Below are 23,459 nucleotides of genomic sequence, written 5' to 3'. Positions count from 1 at the left end.
AGCACGCCACACGCACACACCCTACACCCCTAAATCTGGTCACCTATGTCTCTTCTCTATGATCCTCTCCTCCTTCCGCCTTCCCTCTTCTCCTCCTCGCATCCCTCTTTCTTTGTCGAGGTAGAATAGCAGAAAGATGGTAAGTGTTTACAGGATGTTTGTGGTTTACAGTTCTGCTGTTTGTTAACACGGCGCTCTGGTCGAGCTCCTCGTCTCAACGGGAATGGGTGTGTTGTCTTTTTGTGTGTAAATTGTTTGCTACTTCATAGTTTTCCTTAACACATTGGGACCCATCTAATCCCACTCCATGAGGCCAGCTTTTCATTACAAGTTTTCACTGTGCGGGAGGTTGTTTGTAGAGCTAAATCTATATTTTATGTGTCCATTAGGGCTGCAACTAATGATTTTTTCGATTAGTCGACTAATCGAAAAAAGATTATATTTAAAAAAAAATATATATATATATATATATATTATACTTTATTTTTTATTTTTTTTGCACTACCTATCTTTGTGAAAGTGGATTCTCAGCTCTGGTCCAGCTGAAGACAGAGCAGAGGAACAGATTGGACATTGAGCATGACCTCAAGAGTTGCTTTGAGACTCTTGTCAGGACCAAACAACATCCCCAGTTATCCCATTAGTTCCCCCAAACTTACTGTCGGTCTATTATGTTAAGCTAAGAAGTCTTCAGCTGGCTGGACCAGAGCTGAGAAGCCACTTTCACAAAGATAGGTAGTGCAAACAAATAAAAATAAAAAAAAACAATAATAATAATAATAATAATTCTTTTTTTTTTAACTAATCGACGCAAGAAGTCTGCGTCGACGAGTTTTTATGATCGACGTCGTCGACTAATCGTTGAAGTCCTAGTGTCTATTGTCATTGTCAATTGACAGTATAAACCTTCCCTGCTTCAATATGCCATAAAGAGAATTTTTTTCATCAATACGTTCCCGTTTTATAGCATCCTGAATATGAACTATATACCACAATGGTCTGGGGTAATTCCTGCAAGGCTAGTTATAGGGCGCTAAGCTAATAACGTTAGTGACAGCCCTACACGGAAAGAACGCTGCCTTTCCCACAGTTTTACAGGTTACTTGTAGTGGCCACTGGTCGTGTGTGGGTGCGGGGGTGTTGAGGGATGAGGACTGTTGGACTACAGGTCCGAGTCTGTGGAGCCTCATTAAAGGCTGAGGGGTCCAGCAGGTCGGATGATTACACAAGAGCGTTCAGGGTTTTACCAGAGGCTCTCCATTCATTCTGCAAGTAGGACACACTGCTCCCCATCACTCTTTCCACCAGGTGGCAGTAATGTGCAACGTTCAGTGTTCCAACCGCGATTGAATCTCAAATGAGGAAGAAGCAGTGTTGTCGTCTTTGGGTGTAGGAAGTAGGAACTGTAGATGGGAGCTACACCCTCTAGCTTTAATCTCTCTGTACTGTGTAGATAAGAACTACACCCTCTAGCTTTAATCTCTTTGGATTAACCCTAGTAGTCAAGACATGTCGTGTTGAATTTGTGTTGAACAATGTGTTGAACTTTGACCTTGCATCTTGATGCTGTGGCATGCTGGTGGTGTCTGGTTCACCTCAAAGGGAGAACCTTCTGTGTGGAATAATCTTTATGCAAGTCTAACCTACTCTATCCAACCGAACTGTCGCATCTTGTCAGTTTTAACACTAACAAACGGACCACCTCTTGCGTCAATGTGACGTGACGGCGGAGGCAACCATGTCCATATATGTATATACCGGTATATATATATATATGCCATATTTACATAAGCCATATTTAGTACCATGTACATCCATATACGTATTTAATTTATATATATTGTATTACACATAAGCTCTATTTAGTACAATGTAGCAGTGTGGCTGCGGAGTGGAAGCACCATGAGTGTGGCTGCGGAGTGGAAGCACCATGAGGTAGTTGTAGTGAATACAGAGCATGAGAGATGAGGTAACTAACATTAACGGCACCCGGTCCTCAGCTGACGGTGACACGGAGCAGGCTGGACATGTACAGACCATGATGCAAGTAGGGTAAGAATGTGCAAACATGGCTGGTTAATAAAAGAATGCAGCATAATTGAGACTGTGTGTAGGCGGTACAGCTGTGGACGGCAGGGATGTAAGGGAGACAACTGAATTCAAGTCTAGTGGATGGAGGTAGAATGAATGAATGAGAACTTTAACAGATTGCAGAATGGGTACAATACAGTACGGCTCAATACACACAATTGTTAAGGGGATGCAGACCAGAGAAAGATGTTTGTCTTGTTTACATCAGGGTCCCCCCCCATTTTCAATTCATAGTGACATTTATAATATACAACTAGGGCTGGGCGATATGGCCTAAAAATAAAATCTCAGATATTTTTTTTTTTAATCCGATTTACGATTCTAATCAATTTTCTTCTCTTGAAAACTAGAAACGCCAAGGAAATCATTCAAATAACCTTTGTTTTTATTTGACACAAAAAAATTATCAAACAAAGATGAATTTCCCTATTGGGATTAATAGTGCAATAACTTGCTTTTTCACCAAACTTCACTTAAAACAAATAAAAGGTGCCTCTTGATCATCAAACAAGAATGAATTTCCCTATTGGGATTAATAAAGTGCAAATCTAACTTTCACCAAACATCACTTTTTGTAAAATAAAAGGTGACCCTTGGGGGAAAAGATTTTTAATTTAAAAAAAATCATCCTAAATCATTAATTCGATTAAATCGTTTAATCGCCCAGCCCTACATACAACACAACATGCATGTCATTTATGACATAGGGACATACAGGTATATAGTACTGTTACATTTGTGACATATACGATATGCAAATATACAGTACTGTTACCCAGAGATCCTGACAGATGGAGGAGGTAGAGGATGGAGGATGGGGAGGGGGATGGAGGAGGATGGGGAGGGGGATGGAGGAGGGGGATGATGGAGGTAGAGGATGATGGAGGTAGAGGATGATGGAGGTAGAGGATGATGGGGGGGGGGGGGGGGGATGTCACCAGGGCTGATGAACTGGGCCGAACATTTTAGAAAGTAATATCTAATTGCGATTTTTTTTTTAACCAATATTGCAATTGTGATAAAAATTCACAACATTCACGGATGTAACACCGTTGTCCCGACCACCTCTTGACCCTTTGAGCCCCTCCTCTCAGGACCTGATGGTGGGGGACGAGGCCAGCGAGCTGCGCTCCATGCTGGAGGTGAACTACCCCATGGAGAACGGCATCGTGCGGAACTGGGACGACATGAAGCACCTGTGGGACTACACCTTCGGCCCCGAGAAGCTCAACATCACCTCCAGAGACTGCAAGATCCTGCTCACGGAGCCGCCCATGAACCCCACCAAGAACCGGGAGAAGATCATCGAGGTTGGTGCTTTTCAAAGTACATTTCTTCAAAGGGGAGGTGGAGGAGGTAGAGGAGGAGGAGGAGGTAGAGGGTGGAGGAGGAGGTAGAGGTGGAGGATGAGGTAGAGGGTGGAGGATGTGGAGGAGGTAGAGGTGGAGGGTGGAGGATGAGGTAGAGGGTGGAGGATGTGGAGGAGGAGGAGGTAGAGGGTGGAGGATGAGGTAGAGGGTGGAGGATGAGGTAGAGGGAGGAGGTAGAGGGTGGAGGAGGAGGTAGAGGGAGGAGGAGGAGGTAGAGGGAGGAGGATGTGGAGGAGGAGGAGGTAGAGGGAGGAGGATGAGGTAGAGGGAGGAGGATGTGGAGGAGGAGGAGGTAGAGGGAGGAGGATGAGGTAGAGGGAGGAGGATGTGGAGGAGGAGGAGGTAGAGGGATGAGGTAGAGGGAGGAGGATGTGGAGGAGGAGGAGGTAGATGGAGGAGGATGAGGTAGAGGGAGGAGGATGTGGAGGAGGAGGAGGTAGAGGGTGGAGGAGGAGGTAGAGGGTGGAGGATGAGGTAGAGGGAGGAGGATGTGGAGGAGGTAGAGGGTGGAGGAGGATGTGGAGGAGGAGGAGGTAGAGGGTGGAGGATGTGGAGGAGGTAGAGGGTGGAGGAGGTAGAGGGTGGAGGAGGAGGTAGAGGGAGGAGGATGTGGAGGAGGTAGAGGGTGGAGGAGGAGGTAGAGGGAGGATGTGGAGGAGGTAGAGGGTGGAGGAGGAGGTAGACGGAGGAGGATGTGGAGGAGGAGGTAGAGGGAGGAGGTGGAGGTAGAGGGAGGAGGAGGTAGAGGGTGGAGGAGGAGGTAGAGGGTGGAGGAGGAGGTAGAGGGAGGAGGTGGAGGAGGTAGAGGGTGGAGGAGGTAGAGGGTGGAGGATGAGGTAGAGGGAGGAGGTGGAGGAGGTGGAGGAGGTAGAGGGAGGAGGAGGTGGAGGTAGAGGGTGGAGGAGGTAGAGGGTGGAGGATGAGGTAGATGATGGAGGGTGGAGGATGAGGTAGATGATGGAGGGTGGAGGATGAGGTAGATGATGGAGGGTGGAGGAGGTAGAGGGTGGAGGAGGTAGAGGGTGGAGGAGGTAGATGATGGAGGGTGGAGGAGGTAGAGGGTGGAGGAGGTAGATGATGGAGGGTGGAGGAGGAGGTAGATGATGGGAGGGTGGAGGAGGAGGAGGTAGATGATGGAGGGTGGAGGAGGAGGAGGAGGTAGATGATGGAGGGTGGAGGAGGAGGAGGAGGTAGAGGGTGGAGGAGGTAGATGGTGGAGGATGAGGAGGTAGAGGGTAGAGGAGGTAGATGATGGAGGGTGGAGGAGGTAGATGATGGGAGGGTGGAGGAGGAGGAGGAGGTAGATGATGGAGGGTGGAGGAGGAGGAGGAGGTAGATGATGGAGGGTGGAGGAGGAGGAGGAGGTAGACGGTGGAGGAGGTAGATGATGGAGGTAGATGGTGGAGGAGGTAGATGATGGAGGTAGACGGTGGAGGAGGTAGATGATGGAGGGTGGAGGAGGTAGATGATGGAGGGTGGAGGAGGTAGATGATGGAGGGTGGAGGAGGTAGATGATGGAGGTAGAGGGTGGAGGAGGTAGATGATGGAGGGTGGAGGAGGTAGATGATGGAGGGTGGAGGAGGTAGATGATGGAGGGTGGAGGAGGTAGATGATGGAGGTAGAGGGTGGAGGAGGTAGATGATGGAGGGTGGAGGAGGTAGATGATGGAGGTAGACGGTGGAGGAGGTAGATGATGGAGGGTGGAGGAGGTAGATGATGGAGGTAGACGGTGGAGGAGGTAGATGATGGAGGTAGACGGTGGAGGAGGTAGATGATGGAGGTAGACGGTGGAGGAGGTAGATGATGGAGGTAGACGGTGGAGGAGGTAGATGATGGAGGGTGGAGGAGGTAGATGATGGAGGGTGGAGGAGGTAGATGATGGAGGTAGACGGTGGAGGAGGTAGATGATGGAGGTAGACGGTGGAGGAGGTAGATGATGGAGGTAGACGGTGGAGGAGGATGGAGGGTGGAGGAGGTAGATGATGGAGGGTGGAGGAGGTAGATGATGGAGGTGGAGGAGGAGGAGGATGGAGGGTGGAGGAGGAGGAGGATGGTTGAGGTTCATCAAGGTTTGTGTTTTTGAAAATGCATTTCTTCAAAAGGGACACTTTTGAACATCGTATCGATCTTAACTTACAGAGGCAACACAACAAATGTTCCTCAAATTTTGCGTTCGCTGAACCAAATGCCTTGAGCCTGGATGCTTTCTAATCTGAGCAGTGGACCTCTTAAAGTATTCCTCCGTTAAAACCAGGGTATCTGCGGGCTATTAAAAAGTATTAAACTCATTATTCTCAATTTAAGGCCTTAAAATATATTAATGTATAAATGTTTGGATGAGTTCAATTTGGATTTAGTATCTCCAGGCGTGCAGGAAGAACCGTGAATGAAATCTACTGTATGTACAGTTCCATTCTTATAATGGATATGGCTCCGCCATTTTGGATCGGATTGCAACGGGGGGGGGGGGGGGGGATTGTTGCTAAATATTCACAGAAGGTAGACACACTAACTGTGCTCCAATCTATGCCAATAACGTTCAGTTTTGTGATAGAGAATCCAGAGAAATAAGATGAATAAAAATAATTCATACAGAAGTCATTTGCTTGCTGGAATCGGCTGGGAAAGGTAGTTTTTCTAAATTTCAACACTCATTGAGAGCTCTGGATGCCCTCTCCTCATATGACTACAATCGGTGCCGTGCTGCTAATTCAAAATGGTGGATATTTGCTAAATTATGAAAATATTCCATAAACTAACATCTCACTAATAACACTTTAGTGGTAAACGAACATATTGTTGAAAATATACACTGACTGCTGTTGTGACATAGTTAGGGTCTTTACTCTTGGATACATTTGGAAAACAAAACGCTACTTGTATTGATATAGTCTGGAGATTTATGACGTGATGTCATCTGTGGTCCGCTTGGGCTAAAGAGGCCTGAGCCCTATTTTCTGAATCTGCCTAAAGTAAATGGAAGATTGCTCCACTTCTACAAGGTCCATTTGCATGTTCTTGGTATCTAGGGACATCTATGGATACAGAAATATTGTGTCCGTTACTAGGCTTGAGTAAATTGTGATTAACCAAAGGAGTTTTTTTTGCTAGACGTTCACAGAAAGGTAGAAACTAACTGCGTTCAGTTTTATGGCAATAACGTTCAGGTTTGTGGGAGATGATCCCGACATTTTTTATAAATTAAAAAAGTATAACCAGAAGTCAGATGATTGACAGGGGCTGGCATGAGCTGGGTAGTGTAGTTTTTAGAAATTCGAAAGCACATCGAAAGTCCTGGGTCTCCTCTCCTCATAGGACTACAAACAAAATTGCGGCATGCATTTCCTCGTGTCAATATTCGCCTTTTTCTGACTAGATTTCTATAATTCATATTTCACTAAGACTTAAACCATTGGTAAACAAACGTATTGCTGAAAATTAGGGATGCTCGATGCTCGCTTTTTTACCGATACCGATATTGTCCAACTCTTAATTTCCGATACCGATATCAACCGATACCGATATATGCAGGGTTTCCCCCCCCCAAATTTTTTTATCATTTCAGGTAATTAACATTACATATCTCTTGTTGTGGAATTAACACAACATTATGCATACTTTTGACAATAAATGAAATCAGAATTTGTTCTTACTTGCTTGCCTGGGTAAATAAAGGTTATAGAAATGTAAAACTTTTTTTTTTTTTTTTTTTTTTTTGGAAAACCGATACAGATCTTTTCCGATATGTCATTTTAATGCCGATATCGGCCGATAATATCGGACATCCCTGCTGAAAATATACACTTTGACTGCTGTTTTGACAGGGTTAGGGTATTTACTCTTGGCTACATGTGGGGAAAAAACGCAACATTAATTCATACATTCTGTAGAGATGGATTTATGGCGTGATGTAATTTGCGGTCCAGTGCCGTTTGTTTAAACGTTAAAGTGGTCCACACTGTCTGTCCCTCCAGGTGATGTTTGAGACCTACCAGTTCTCGGGGGTTTACATCGCCATCCAGGCCGTGCTCACGCTCTACGCTCAAGGTAGGTTCATGTTCTGACTACAGGTAGACTCACCTCTAGAAAGTACAACCTGACTACAGGCTCATCTCTAGAAAGTACAACCTGACTACAGGTAGCTCACCTCTAGAAAGTACAACCTGACTACAGGTAGCTCACCTCTAGAAAGTACAACCCGACTACAAGTAGACTCACCTCTAGAAAGTACAACCTGACTACAGGTAGGCTCACCTCTAGAAAGTACAACCCGACTACAAGTAGACTCACCTCTAGAAAGTACAACCTGACTACAGGTAGCTCACCTCTAGAAAGTACAACCCGACTACAAGTAGACTCACCTCTAGAAAGTACAACCTGACTACAAGTAGACTCACCTCTAGAAAGTACAACCTGACTACAGGTAGACTCACCTCTAGAAAGTACAACCTGACTACAGGTAGGCTCACCTCTAGAAAGTACAACCTGACTACAGGTAGGCTCACCTCTAGAAAGTACAACCTGACTACAGGTAGGCTCACCTCTAGAAAGTACAACCTGACTACAGGCTCATCTCTAGAAAGTACAACCTGACTACAGGTAGGCTCACCTCTAGAAAGTACAACCTGACTACAGGTAGGCTCATCTCTAGAAAGTACAACCTGACTACAGGTAGTCTCACCTAGAAAGTACAACCTGACTACAGGTAGTCTCACCTCCTAGAAAGTACAACCTGACTACAGGTAGGCTCACCTCCTAGAAAGTACAGCCTGACTACAGGTAGGCTCACCTCTAGAAAGTACAACCTGACTACAGGTAGGCTCACCTCCTAGAAAGTACAGCCTGACTACAGGTAGGCTCACCTCTAGAAAGTACAACCTGACTACAGGTAGGCTCACCTCCTAGAAAGTACAACCTGACTACAGGTAGGCTCACCTCTAGAAAGTACAACCTGACTACAGGTAGACTCACCTCTAGAAAGTACAACCTGACTACAGGTAGGCTCACCTCTAGAAAATACAGGTAGGCTCACTTCTAGAAACTACAACCTAAGAGCCTCTGAGCTTCATAGCCTGGTAGTAGTAACTCATGGGCTGCACCAAAGAGACGAGTAAAAACAAATGTACTCGACGGTTTCCTTTCACTTGTGTTGTTGGAACAGTCGACCTCCAGTGTCGAGTCTGAATGACTGAGACAAGGATCCATGTCTCTGCCGAGCGGGTCACGTTGATCAGTTTAGGGGAATAGACGGATGGACGACGGCGTCCTGCTGAACACAGCTGCATTGTGGGTCGTGGAACACAGACGGTGTGCTTGTCCCCAGGATGTATGACTCTTTCATTGGCTGGACGAGGGCTGACTGTTAAGTAGCGCTCTGTGTCGCCGTCCTACACACAACGTATAGTGGATCTGCAAACACAGTATGAGTTGGTTTGTCAAGTACATCAAAATAAGAACCAAGTACATCAGATGAACCATATAACTCCACTTTCTCAGAGGAACAATGTTTTCAAACCTTGTTATCTAAAGATGTCAAGTTAGAGTGTTTTGTTCATTCATATTTAAAGACGGTAAAGGTTGAGTACTTTATTATCTAAAGATGGTAAGTTAAGAGTGTTGTGTTCATTCATAGTTAAAGACGGTAAAGGTTGAGTACTTTATTATTTAAAGATGGTGAGTTAGAGTGTTGTGTTCATTCATATTTAAAGACGGTAAAGGTTGAATCGATAATGGAATCGTATCGATAAAATCTTATCAATTCCCAGGTTGAGTACTTTATTATCTAAAAATTATCATAGTATATATGGAATGGAAATTTCTTGCAGGAATTAAGTTATGAACATTGTGACAACACAAATATATAAGGTAATGATGCATACATATGGAAATAACTAGGGATGCTCGATATTGGCTTTTTTACCTATACCGATATCGTCCAACTCTTAATTTCCGATACCGATATCAACTGATATATGCAGGGTCCCCCCCCCCCCAAAAAAACTGAATAATTTCAGGTAATTAACATTACATATCTCTTGTTGTGGAATTAACACAACATTATGCATACTTTTGACAATAAATAAAATCAGAATTTGTTCTTACTTGCTTGCCTGGGTAAATAAAGGTTATAGAAATGTAAACCCTTTTTTTTTTTTTTGGAAAACTGATACAGTTATTTTCCGATATCACATTTTAATGCCGATATCGGCCGATAATATCGGTAGGCCGATAATATCGGACATCCCTAGAAATAACCCATATACAGTAATAACCGATATATATATCGTAATAACAGATTATGTAATAAACGGATATATACAGTAATAACACTATATACGGCAGTAACAGATATATACGGTACTAACAGATGTATACAGTAATAACACAGATATATATATATACAGTAATAACACATAATAATCACAGCCCAAAGAGACATCTTTTTGTCCTGATTAATGGATGCGTTTCTGCAGGTCTGCTCACTGGAGTGGTACTGGACTCTGGCGATGGCGTCACCCACATCTGTCCCGTGTATGAAGGCTTCTCTCTGCCCCACCTGACCAGACGCCTGGACATCGCAGGGAGGGACATCACACGCTACCTCATCAAGGTACATAACACGCTACCTCATCAAGGTACATAACACGCTACCTCATTAAGGTATGTAACACGCTACCTCATCAAGGTACATAACACTCTACCTCATTAAGGTACGTAACACGCTACCTCATCAAGGTACATAACACGCTACCTCATTAAGGTATGTAACACGCTACCTCATCAAGGTACATAACACTCTACCTCATTAAGGTACGTAACACGCTACCTCATCAAGGTACATAACACGCTACCTCATTAAGGTATGTAACACGCTACCTCATCAAGGGACATCATACGCTACCTCATCAAGGTACATGACACACTACCTCATCAAGGGACATAACCTCCACCCTGAAACAGAATTTACATTGTAATGTTAACAATTATCTCCGGCAGTTGAGTTGGTATCTGTAAAACGGAGACAACCGTCTCCCTACGCTGGAAACCAGAGCATCAACACTTGGTACTTGTGATGTCATTAAGTGGGGTTATAGAACCTTTGATTAAAATCCAAATGAGTTTTATATGAATGCTTCGAATCAGAAAATGTAACCCATGGTTACTGTCATAGTGTCCTAGGAGTTAAATCACCATGGTTACTGTCAGTGTCCTAGCAGTAAAATCACCATGGTTACTGTCAGTGTCCTAGCAGTAAAATCACCATGGTTACTGTCAGTGTCCTAGCAGTAAAATCACCATGGTTACTGTCAGTGTCCTAGCAGTAAAATCACCATGGTTACTGTCAGTGTCCTAGCAGTAAAATCACCATGGTTAAATTCTTAAAACGGGTGACACTCCCCCCTAAACGTCTGACTACACTTCCCCCTAAACGTCTGACTACACTCCCCCCTAAACGTCTGACTACACTCCCCCCTAAACGTCTGACTACACTCCTAACCTTCCCCGTCTGTCTGTGCGCTACACTCCTAACCTTCCCCGTCTGTCTGTGTGCTACACTCCTAACCTTCCCCGTCTGTCTGTGCGCGACACTCCTAACCTTCCCCGTCTGTCTGTGTGCTACACTCCTAACCTTCCCCGTCTGTCTGTGTGCTACACTCCTAACCTTCCCCGTCTGTCTGTGTGCTACACTCCTAACCTTCCCCGTCTGTCTGTGTGCTACACTCCTAACCTTCCCCGTCTGTCTGTGCGCGACACTCCTAACCTTCCCCGTCTGTGCGCTACACTCCTAACCTTCCCCGTCTGTGCGCTACACTCCTAACCTTCCCCGTCTGTGCGCTACACTCCTAACCTTCCCCGTCCGTCTGTGCGCTACACTCCTAACCTTCCCCGTCTGTCTGTGTGCTACACTCCTAACCTTCCCCGTCCGTCTGTGCGCTACACTCCTAACCTTCCCCATCTGTCTGTGCGCTACACTCCTAACCTTCCCCGTCTGTCTGTGCGCGACACTCCTAACCTTCCCCGTCTGTCTGTGCGCGACACTCCTAACCTTCCCCGTCTGTGCGCTACACTCTTAACCTTCCCCATCTGTCTGTGCGCTACACTCCTAACCTTCCCCATCTGTCTGTGCGCTACACTCCTAACCTTCCCCATCTGTCTGTGCGCTACACTCCTAACCTTCCCCGTCTGTCTGTGCGCTACACTCCTAACCTTCCCCGTCTGTCTGTGCGCGACACTCCTAACCTTCCCCGTCCGTCTGTGCGCTACACTCCTAACCTTCCCCGTCTGTCTGTGCGCTACACTCCTAACCTTCCCCATCTGTCTGTGCGCTACACTCCTAACCTTCCCCGTCTGTCTGTGTGCTACACTCCTAACCTTCCCCGTCTGTCTGTGTGCGACACTCCTAACCTTCCCCGTCTGTCTGTGTGCTACACTCCTAACCTTCCCCGTCTGTCTGTGTGCTACACTCCTAACCTTCCCCGTCTGTCTGTGCGCTACACTCCTAACCTTCCCCGTCTGTCTGTGCGCTACACTCCTAACCTTCCCCGTCTGTGCGCTACACTCCTAACCTTCCCCGTCTGTGCGCTACACTCCTAACCTTCCCCGTCTGTGCGCGACACTCCTAACCTTCCCCGTCTGTCTGTGTGCGACACTCCTAACCTTCCCCGTCTGTGCGCGACACTCCTAACCTTCCCCGTCTGTGCGCGACACTCCTAACCTTCCCCGTCTGTGCGCGACACTCCTAACCTTCCCCGTCTGTGCGCTACACTCCTAACCTTCCCCGTCTGTGCGCGACACTCCTAACCTTCCCCGTCTTTCTGTGTGCTACACTCCTAACCTTCCCCGTCTGTCTGTGCGCTACACTCCTAACCTTCCCCGTCTGTGCGCGACACTCCTAACCTTCCCCGTCTGTCTGTGCGCGACACTCCTAACCTTCCCCGTCTGTCTGTGCGCGACACTCCTAACCTTCCCCGTCTGTCTGTGCTCGACACTCCTAACCTTCCCCGTCTGTCTGTGCGCGACACTCCTAACCTTCCCCGTCTGTCTGTGCGCTACACTCCTAACCTTCCCCGTCTGTCTGTGCGCGACACTCCTAACCTTCCCCGTCTGTCTGTGCGCGACACTCCTAACCTTCCCCGTCTGTCTGTGCGCGACACTCCTAACCTTCCCCGTCTGTCTGTGCTCGACACTCCTAACCTTCCCTGTCTGTGCGCTACACTCCTAACCTTCCCCGTCTGTGTGCTACACTCCTAACCTTCCCCGTCTGTCTGTGTGCTACACTCCTAACCTTCCCTGTCTGTGCGCTACACTCCTAACCTTCCCCGTCTGTCTGTGCGCGACACTCCTAACCTTCCCCGTCTGTCTGTGCGCGACACTCCTAACCTTCCAGTCTGTGCGCGACACTCCTAACCTTCCCCGTCTGTCTGTGCGCTACACTCCTAACCTTCCCCGTCTGTCTGTGCTCGACACTCCTAACCTTCCCTGTCTGTGCGCTACACTCCTAACCTTCCCCGTCTGTGTGCTACACTCCTAACCTTCCCCGTCTGTCTGTGCGCGACACTCCTAACCTTCCCCATCTGTCTGTGCGCGACACTCCTAACCTTCCCCATCTGTGCGCTACACTCCTAACCTTCCCCGTCTGTGCGCGACACTCCTAACCTTCCCCGTCTGTGCGCGACACTCCTAACCTTCCCCGTCTGTCTGTGCGCTACACTCCTAACCTTCCCCGTCTGTGCGCGACACTCCTAACCTTCCCCGTCTGTCTGTGCGCTACACTCCTAACCTTCCCCGTCTGTGCGCGACACTCCTAACCTTCCCCGTCCATCTGTGCGCCCAGCTGTTGCTGCTGAGGGGCTACGCCTTCAACCACTCCGCGGACTTCGAGACGGTGAGGATGATGAAGGAGAAGCTCTGCTACGTGGGCTACAACATCGAGCAGGAGCAGAAGCTGGCCCTGGAGACCACGGTGCTGGTGGAGTCCTACACGGTCAGTCTCGAAAACCTTTTTTTTTTAATTGACTGCTAACTTGTTTAATTTTATTTTTATTTTTTTATTGACCGCTAACTGTTTTTTTTTATATTGACTGCTAACTGTTTTTTGTAAAAAAAAGTTAGCTGTCAATAAAAAAAACAAGTTAGCGGTCTCATCACCGACTCACATGTAGGGCTGTACCGAATGCTTCGAAGCTTTGATCAGAATGTTGACATTCGATTTCTTTCTTTTTTCTCCGCCTGATTTTTCTATTTTTCTCCCCATCCCAAATGATTTTTTTTCTTTTTTTTTTATCAACTTTTTTTTATTATAAAGTACAACCTGACTACAGGTAGACTCACCTCTAGAAAGTACAACCTGACTACAGGTAGACTCACCTCTAGAAAGTACAACCTGACTACAGGTAGACTCACCTCTAGAAAGTACAACCTGACTACAGGTAGGCTCACCTCTAGAAAGTACAACCTGACTACAGGTAGACTCACCTCTAGAAAGTACAATGGGGAGAAAAATAGAAAAATCAGGCGGAGAAAAAAGAAAGAAATCGAATGTCAACATTCTGATCAAAGCTTCGAAGCATTCGGTACAGCCCTACATGTGAGTCGGTGATGAGACCGCTAACTTGTTTTTTTTATTGACAGCTAACTTTTTAGTCGTTATGCCAATTCCCCCCTTCCCCTACCTGGTTGTTGTGCGCATGTTCCTCCTACTGGTCGGTACAAGGGAACCCTGAAGTCCACCACATGCTTCCTCCGACACATGCGGAGACAGCCAGTGGCTCTCTTTTCACCTGGCAGCGAGGACTCTCATTGGTGAAGTGTAACGCGTAGGAGGTCACGCTGCCTTCACCATTTCCTGCCTTTCGCTGAGCAGGCGCCCAGACCTGACCTGTAGGCGTCGCTGTCCACAACGCCAGATTACCACCCACGACCTCCCTCCCCCTAACTCAGCCAAACTAGTTAGTATGACGACCGGCCCAAGCCGCAGGGCAATGCTGACTCCGGGAGACCGCAGCCTCTTGCATTGGTTGACCGCCCATTGACATTCAAATTCTAAATCGACATTTGAATTTTTAATTTGTAATAAAAAATATATATATTAGGTGGCTGGGTGGCACAGCGGACATTGCGCTCGTCACCAATGCAAGAGACACCGGGTTCGACTCCGGCTGTCGGCGTTGCCTCCGGCTTGGGCCGGTCGTCATACTATCTCAATTGGCAGAGTTAGCGGGTGGGAAGTCGATGGGTGGTAATCTGGACGTTGTGGACAGCGACTCCTACAGGTCGGTTGGGGGACGCCTGCACAGCAGAGACAGGAAAATGGCGGGGCTAGTGTGAGCCTCCCACACGTTACACCTCGCCAATGAGAGTCCGCGCTGGCAGGTGAAAAGATGTGACAGGCTGCCTCCTCGTGTACCGGAGGGGACACGTGATGCAAGGCTTCTATCCTCCCTACAACCAGCCAGTGGGGGGCATATGCGAGCGACGTTCAAGACAGGGGAGGGGAGAATTGGCACGGCTAAATTGGGATGGGAAGAAAAATAAAAAAAGGAGAAAAAGTGTATACAATTTGTTTTCTTTTTTTATGCGTCTATTCATTCTGTTTAAACCAATGGGGTTTTTCTTCACAGTTGCAGATAAAGATTAGGCTACACTAATATTATAGTATTATACTATAGGACGTCACCATCACTTTCGTACCAACCGTGCCCTTATTGGATTATTTATGTTGAGTTATATTCATTAAAGATTTAATTTTTTTATTTTATTAAAGAAATACTAATTTAATCGGATTACTCTATTCAAATTGAGGATTTAGTTTGAGGATATAAAAAAATTATTATTTATTTTGGGATTAATTAAGTCATAAAATATGATGACAGACATTCGAAGCTTCGTTCGAATACTTCAATAGAAGCTTTGAATGTTAAAAAATTACATTCGGTACAGCCCTATTGACATGTCTCATCACTGTCTCACATGTTGACATGTCTCATCACTGTCTCACATGTTGAGACGTTTATGTCCATAGAGAAAACGGGTATGTACGTGATGAGCAAATGGGCTTCATATTTATTCACACTGACTTGATTCTTTCCTTAATCTGTTTGTTCCTACTGCTGTCAGGTTGTACTTTCTAGAGGTGAGCCTACCTGTAGTCAGGTTGTACTTTCTAGAGGTGAGCTACCTGTAGTCAGGTTGTACTTTCTAGAGGTGAGTCTACCTGTAGTCAGGTTGTACTTTCTAGAGGTGAGCCTACCTGTAGTCAGGTTGTACTTTCTAGAGGTGAGCTACCTGTAGTCAGGTTGTACTTTCTAGAGGTGAGTCTACCTGTAGTCAGGTTGTACTTTCTAGAGGTGAGCCTACCTGTAGTCAGGTTGTACTTTCTAGAGGTGAGCTACCTGTAGTCAGGTTGTACTTTCTAGAGGTGAGTCTACCTGTAGTCAGGTTGTACTTTCTAGAGGTGAGTCTACCTGTGTCAGGTTGTACTTTCTAGAGGTGAGTCTACCTGTAGTCAGGTTGTACTTTCTAGAGGTGAGCCTACCTGTAGTCAGGTTGTACTTTCTAGAGGTGAGTCTACCTGTAGTCAGGTTGTACTTTATAATAAAAAAAAGTTGATAAAAAAAAAGAAAAAAAATCATTTAATCACTTTATCCAAATTGAGGATTTAGTTTGAGGATATGTATAAAAAAAAAAAAAAAACGTTTTAGACTTAAATTTTTTTTAAATTAAAAACGAAGGTTCGAACGTCCGTTCGGAAATACCCTGACCAAGTTGGAACCCCAAAAACAGGCTTCAGGTACAGCCCTAGTAAGCAGTAGTGGAGGCCCCCCAGGGCCCCTGGTCTCCTGCCCTTCCTCCCAGAGCTCTACTGGAAGGTATGAGGCCACAGCGCTGAGCCATCGTAGTGATTCACCCCCCCCCCCCATTTAACTAAATGTGAGAGAGATGTGGGGGAACAAGGCAACCTCTGTGGCGTTTTGAGGAGGAGAACCCCCCCGCGAAGCACACGCGCCCTCGTACCCGTGGCTGCCGTGATATCACTTCCTGCGTCGGGCCAGACTCTCACGCCACGTGCTGACCTGGTGTAGTGTTTCCTCCCCGTCGGGAGTCCAGGCGGAGTCCGTCAATGGAGCCTTTATGCTCCCTCCCTCGCACTGTTCCGTCACGCTCTGTAAAAGACCTTCTGTCGGGTCCCCCGGCCCAGCGGTCCTCAGCGCCGCCCACAGCGCTCTGTAAAAGACCTTCTGTCGGGTCCCCCCCGGCCCAGCGGTGCTCAGCGCGGCCCACAGCGCTCTGTAAAAGACCTTCTGTCTGGTCCCCCGGCCCAGCGGTCCTCAGCGCGGCCCACAGCGCTCTGTAAAAGACCTTCTGTCGGGTCCCCCCGGCCCAGCGGTCCTCAGCGCGGCCCACGGCGCTCTGTAAAAGACCTTCTGTCGCGGTCCTCCTATTGTTATATTGTTTACACTGCCTATTTTTTTTTTTTTTTTCTACTGCCCATTTCTTTTTTTATTACCTCTATTATGTCTTCTACTATTACCATGTACCTGTACCCCCCCCCCCTCCCCCCTCCCTCATGCTGCTATGATGCCTGCATTTCCCCAAGGGGATCAATAAAGGAACATCTGGGGGTGCCAGGGTGGCGCACCACGTAGCTGCGCTGCAGTGCAACGCGGACGTCCCGGGTTCGAGACCCGGAGACCGTTGCCGCATGTCTTCCCCCATCCTTCCTCTCTGACGGGCCTATCCGGATAAAGCAATAAATGCTAAAAAAATAAACATAAAAAAAAAAGGAATATCTGATCTGATCTTGTCCTCTGGCCAGCTGGGAGAGACTCCAGAAGAGTCTAGAGAGCGGTGGGGGCTGTAGCCTTTGGCCTCTCCGCTAGGTGTGTGAACTAAGCTCTTGTTTGGGGGGGGGGGGGGGGGGGGTGTGACGTGACCCAAAAGGGGTTTTCCTCCACACCGGAAAGGGAACTGACCCGGTCTCTGTGCCCCCAGCTCCCCGACGGCCGGCTGATCAAGGTGGGAGGAGAGCGCTTCGAGGCCCCCGAGGCCCTGTTCCAGCCGCACCTCATCAACGTGGAGGGAGTGGGCGTGGCCGAGCTGCTGTTCAACACCATCCAGGCTGCCGACATCGACACCAGGTAACGCTGAGCCATAGGACACCAGGTAACGCTGAGCCATAGAACACCAGGTAACCATAGAACACCAGGTAACGCTGAGCCATAGGACACCAGGTAACGCTGAGCCATAGAACACCAGGTACCATAGAACACCAGGTAACCATAGAACACCAGGTAACGCTGAGCCATAGGACACCAGGTAACGCTGAGCCATAGAACACCAGGTACCATAGAACACCAGGTAACGCTGAGCCATAGAACACCAGGTAACGCTGAGCCATAGAACACCAGGTAACCATAGACCACCAGGTAACGCTGAGCCATAGAACACCAGGTAACCATAGACCACCAGGTAACGCTGAGCCATAGAACACCAGGTAACCATAGAACACCAGTTAACCATAGACCACCAGGTAACGCTGAGCCATAGAACACCAGGTAACCATAGAACACCAGGTAGCCATAGCCATCGTTGTAAACAGCGACTCCTACAGGTCGGTCGGGGCGCCTGCTCAGCGAGGGAGGGAACTGGGTGTGTTGTGGTCTGCTTCTCTCTCTCCATCCTGGGTGTGTTGTGGTCTGCTTCTCTCTCCATCCTGGGTGTGTTGTGGTCTCCTCTCTCTCTCCATCCTGGGTGTGTTGTGGTCTCTCTCTCCATCCTGGGTGTGTTGTGGTCTGCTTCTCTCTCTCCATCCTGGGTGTGTTGTGGTCTCCTCTCTCTCTCCATCCTGGGTGTGTTGTGGTCTCCTCTCTCTCTCCATCAGGGGAGGAAATTAGGCCACTTTACTCGCCAATTGCGAGTATTTTTTACGTTTGGCGAGTAATTCATGAAGAGCACTCGCCAGTCTGGCGAGTACTAGTAATTACAAAACAAAACAAAAAAATCATTCTGCAATCTGCTGATTCGCTCACTGGCACAAACCGAACTCTGACTCCCCCCTTGATTCCTCCCATTTGCGCCACATAATAATCAGACCATAACCAATGAACATCATCGTTGTACAGATGCGCTCTAAGCTCCTCCAATGAACACTCGTTTTCTAGAAGATGCCGCCCATCTAGGGGAAGTGGACAGACCACTGCGTGCGGCCCTACAGACTCCTGTCACCGGCTTGACAACGTAGACAAACTTACAAAAACACATGAGTGGATGAAAATAATTGCATGTAGAGTCGTCGCTTTCGGATATCGGTGCGGTCTGACATGGGGGCGAACAACAGCACGCGACGCGTCTCCTTCGAGTCGGATGAGAATGACAAGTCAACCAGCATTAGCCGGCTAGCTACCTAGCATGTAACAAGCTACCATAACGCGCATTCAACATAGTGGACGACTATACTGAGCGGCTTTGCTTAAATGCAGCCGAGTGACATTTTATTATTACCGGGTTTCCCAGCATATCACCACTCGCCCATATGCCCTTCACAACGGTGATGTTGTCATATTTGGCATTCAGAACACACCTGCTGAACCCCTAGCGTTGTCGATTCGGTTCCAATGTATTGTCATCTTACAGCACAAGTACAGTACAACCAGAATACATTTGGCATACAACCAGAGTGCAAATGTAACAAGTCAAGTTCAAGTTGTTTTATTTAGCTATTACATTACAGTGAAATGCTTGGTTCTTTCACTGCCCAACTCAGTATTGATTGATTGATTGAAAACTTTATTAACAGATTGCAGAATGGGTACAATACAGTACAGCTCAATACACACAATTGTTAATGGGATGCAGACCAGAGAAGGACTTTAGTCTTGTTTACATCAGGGTCCCCCATTTCAGTCCTGTTTGCTTAATGCCTTGTCCACTTCCTCCACACTCCAATATGTTATGATGAATTGAAAATGGGGGACCCTGATGTAAACAAGACGAAAGTCTTTCTCTGGTCTGCATCCCCTTAACAATTGTATGTATTGAACTGTACTGTATTGTACCCATTCTGCAATCTGTTAATAAACTTTTCAATCAATCAATCCCTTCAACCCTGCTCCTGTCAAACCTGCTCTTTCCATTCCCTCCATCATGTCCCCCCTTTCTGATGAATATTTCCTGCACTTAAGAGTCAGACACACATTCCTAGTAGTTGAGCTGTGATGAATGAAAACTTTATTTAACAGATTGCAGAATGGGTACAGTACAGTACGGCTCAATACATGCAATTGTTAAGGGGATGCAGACCAGAGAAAGACTTTCGTCTTGTTTACATCAGGGTCCCCCATTTTCAATTCATTTTCAATTCATCATTCAGTATAACCTAGACCAGCCCAACCCAGCATCTTTCACTGCCCAGTTCAGCCCAACCCAGTCCAGAATAGTTCCCTCTTTCATGTTAATATGTGATTTAATGATGTAATATTTTGAAAGTAGAGACAGTGTGATTAATTTACTATGATTGAAAATCAATTTAGACGAAGACGTACAAAGAAGTAATTATCACAATTAGCGATTTTTTTTTGTCTGGTAAAAAATCTATTTGGCTGGTAAAAAAAAATCAGATACCCGCCAGTTGGCTGGTAAGCCAAAAAGTTAGTTTCCTCCCCTGCTCTCCATCCTGGGTGTGTTGTGGTCTGCTTCTCTCTCTCTCCATCCTGGGTGTGTTGTGGTCTGCTTCTCTCTCTCTCCATCCTGGGTGTGTTGTGGTCTCCTCTCTCTCTCCATCCTGGGTGTGTTGTGGTCTGCTTCTCTCTCTCCATCCTGGGTGTGTTGTGGTCTCCTCTCTCTCTCTCCATCCTGGGTGTGTTGTGGTCTGCTTCTCTCTCTCCATCTTGGGTGTGTTGTGGTCTGCTTCTCTCTCCATCCTGGGTGTGTTGTGGTCTCTTCTCTCTCTCCATCCTGGGTGTGTTGTGGTCTGCTTCTCTCTCTCCATCCTGGGTGTGTTGTGGTCTGCTTCTCTCTCTCCATCCTGGGTGTGTTGTGGTCTGCTTCTCTCTCTCCATCCTGGGTGTGTTGTGGTCTCTTCTCTCTCCATCCTGGGTGTGTTGTGGTCTGCTTCTCTCTCTCTCCATCCTGGGTGTGTTGTGGTCTGCTTCTCTCTCTCCATCTTGGGTGTGTTGTGGTCTCTTCTCTCTCCATCCTGGGTGTGTTGTGGTCTGCTTCTCTCTCCATCCTGGGTGTGTTGTGGTCTGCTTCTCTCTCTCCATCCTGGGTGTGTTGTGGTCTGCTTCTCTCTCTCCATCTTGGGTGTGTTGTGGTCTCCTTTCTCTCTCCATCCTGGGTGTGTTGTGGTCTGCTTCTCTCTCTCCATCCTGGGTGTGTTGTGGTCTCCTCTCTCTCTCTCCATCCTGGGTGTGTTGTGGTCTCCTCTCTCTCTCCATCCTGGGTGTGTTGTGGTCTCCTCTCTCTCTCTTTCCATCCTGGGTGTGTTGTGGTCTGCTTCTCTCTCTCTCCATCCTGGGTGTGTTGTGGTCTCCTCTCTCTCTCTCCATCCTGGGTGTGTTGTGGTCTCCTCTCTCTCTCCATCCTGGGTGTGTTGTGGTCTCCTCTCTCTCTCTCCATCCTGGGTGTGTTGTGGTCTCCTCTCCCTCCATCCTGGGTGTGTTGTGGTCTCCTCTCTCTCTCTCCATCCTGGGTGTGTTGTGGTCTCCTCTCTCTCTCTCCATCCTGGGTGTGTTGTGGTCTGCCTCTCTCTCTCCATCCTGGGTGTGTTGTGGTCTCCTCTCTCTCTCCATCCTGGGTGTGTTGTTATCATGTGTCTCTCTCTCTCCATCCTGGGTGTGTTGTCATGTCTCTCTCTCTCTCTCCATCCTGGGTGTGTTGTCATGTCTCTCTCTCTCTCCATCCTGGGTGTGTTGTTGTCATGTGTCTCTCTCTCTCCCTCTTCATCCTGGGTGTGTTGTTGTTGTCTCTCTCCCCCTGCAGGTCAGAGTTCTATAAACACATCGTTCTGTCTGGAGGCTCCACCATGTACCCCGGCCTGCCCTCTCGCCTGGAGAGGGAACTCAAACAGCTCTATCTGGAGCGCGTGTTGAAGGGCGACGTCGACAAGCTATCGGTAAGAGTTCCTATCCCAGAGTTCCTATCCCATGGTTCCTATCCCATGGTTCCTATCCTACTCTATATCAGTAAGCACCATGGTTCCTATCCTACTCTATATCAGTAAGCAGCATGGTTCCTATCCTACTCTGTATCATTAAGCAGCATGGTTCCTATCCTACTCTATATCAGTAAGCAGCATGGTTCCTATCCTACTCTATATCAGTAAGCAGCATGGTTCCTATCCTACTCTATATCAGTAAGCAGCATGGTTCCTATCCTACTCTGTAGCAGTAAGCACCAGGGTTCCTATCCTACTCTATATCAGTAAGCAGCATGGTTCCTATCCTACTCTGTATCAGTAAGCACCATGGTTCCTATCCTACTCTATATCAGTAAGCAGCATGGTTCCTATCCTACTCTGTAGCAGTAAGCAGCATGGTTCCTATCCTACTCTGTAGCAGTAAGCAGCATGGTTCCTATCCTACTCTATCAGTAAGCAGCATGGTTCCTATCCTACTGTGTCAGTAAGCAGCATGGTTCCTACTCTGTCGGTAAGCATAACTCGTATGGGGATATTTGTGACCGGGTTGTGTTTGGAAGACTCTGTGCATGTAAACATATTTAGTCGCCCCATAATATTCTTAAAAGTCTCCCAGAGGAGGAGGGCTGATCTGGGGTCAGTGACCAGGAACACTTGTCATAATGGTTGATTTGACCTTGTTCAAACTAACGGACTTGAAGCTGACTCTAGATCAGTACTACCACTTTTGAGAGTCTTGCTTCTCAAAGTTATGGCTTGCTCTAGGGTCCTACAGAATTAAAAATAATTTTGTGTTTTATTGTTTATATATATTAGTGCTGTCAATAGATTTAAAAAAAATTAACTAATTAATCTCTCAATTTTCTGTATTAATCTAGATTAAAGATAGCATTTTTCTATTTAAGACCGAAGCTTGTAACAGATATTCACTTGAGTAAAATCATGGAATTAATGTAAAATCAACACAAAGAAAGTATATTTACTATTTAGATTCAAAGACTATTTTAATAGCTTTCTTTGAATACAGTTTCTCTCCTGTGAATTACAAATGTTCAACAAAACCATCAACATTGACTCGGCTAGACCTATTTCTTATATCCGCGGCGCTAAGATTGAAGATTGTTCACTCCATAGATTAATCTACATTAATTTATTTTAATGCTTTCAATAATTTAAATTAATCTCAAGTTAAAGCATTAATTTTGACAGCCCTAATATATAGATTTCTTTTTCCATTGATCGACTTTCTTTGTACCAGTCCCTATTGTAATTGCTGTCTTGGCCACCAGGGGTCAGTGTTGTCTTGGATTGAGTGGTTGAGTGTAGCCTTGGAACACACTGAGGAGCAGCTATCTCTGTCATCATGGGACTTGTTTTTAGATCGTGTGCTCGACTGGAAGAGTCATTGTTCCAACGTCTTCCTCCCGAGAGGCTCATTGGCTCGTCTGAGCCGTGATCATCGGCGCAGCTCTGCCTCTGTACGGGGAGACGCTCCTAGCCTGTAATTGTAAGACAATATCACGCCTAACAGGCTTCCTCCCACTTCTAAAGCTCTCCGGGGCGATGTTGCTCAAATATTGTTTATTGTTTAAAAGGATCCCCATTAGCTGCCACCTAAGTGGCGAGCTAGTCTTCCTGGGGTCCACACAGAAAGACAACAAAAACATAACAATACATGAGATGCATATGACGATCACAATTCACTTAATTACCAATGATGATCTACAAACGGTAAAACATTGTAGACATCATTATAAACATCCGAATATTTTGCTCACATATTTGAGTAGTGCATTCTCAGGTGGTATTTGAAAGACACTCTGCTATTCAATTGACTTATGTTCAGTGGGCAGTTATTACAA

At 46.8% G+C, this 23,459-nt stretch overlaps 1 protein-coding gene across 1 annotated transcript in view; it reads left to right on the top strand.

Annotated features, from left to right (window-relative positions):
- Positions 1-23,459, top strand: part of LOC311232531 (actin-related protein 2-B-like) — a 91,178-nt gene that overhangs the window by 56,215 nt on the left and 11,504 nt on the right. Inside the window, exons 3-8 of the mRNA XM_084319358.1 lie at positions 3,186-3,401; positions 7,436-7,508; positions 9,935-10,071; positions 13,297-13,446; positions 17,454-17,599; positions 21,441-21,573. Of these exons, the coding sequence (XP_084175484.1) occupies positions 3,186-3,401; positions 7,436-7,508; positions 9,935-10,071; positions 13,297-13,446; positions 17,454-17,599; positions 21,441-21,573 (855 nt within the window). The remainder of the gene's footprint in view (positions 1-3,185; positions 3,402-7,435; positions 7,509-9,934; positions 10,072-13,296; positions 13,447-17,453; positions 17,600-21,440; positions 21,574-23,459) is intronic.

Source organism: Notolepis coatsorum, assembly GCF_963971535.1.
Source record: "Notolepis coatsorum genome assembly, chromosome: 7".
In the NCBI taxonomy this organism is placed as follows: Eukaryota; Metazoa; Chordata; class Actinopteri; order Aulopiformes; family Paralepididae; genus Notolepis; species Notolepis coatsorum.
Note: the sequence above shows the minus strand (reverse complement) of the source record. Positions and strands in the feature narration are given on the sequence as shown.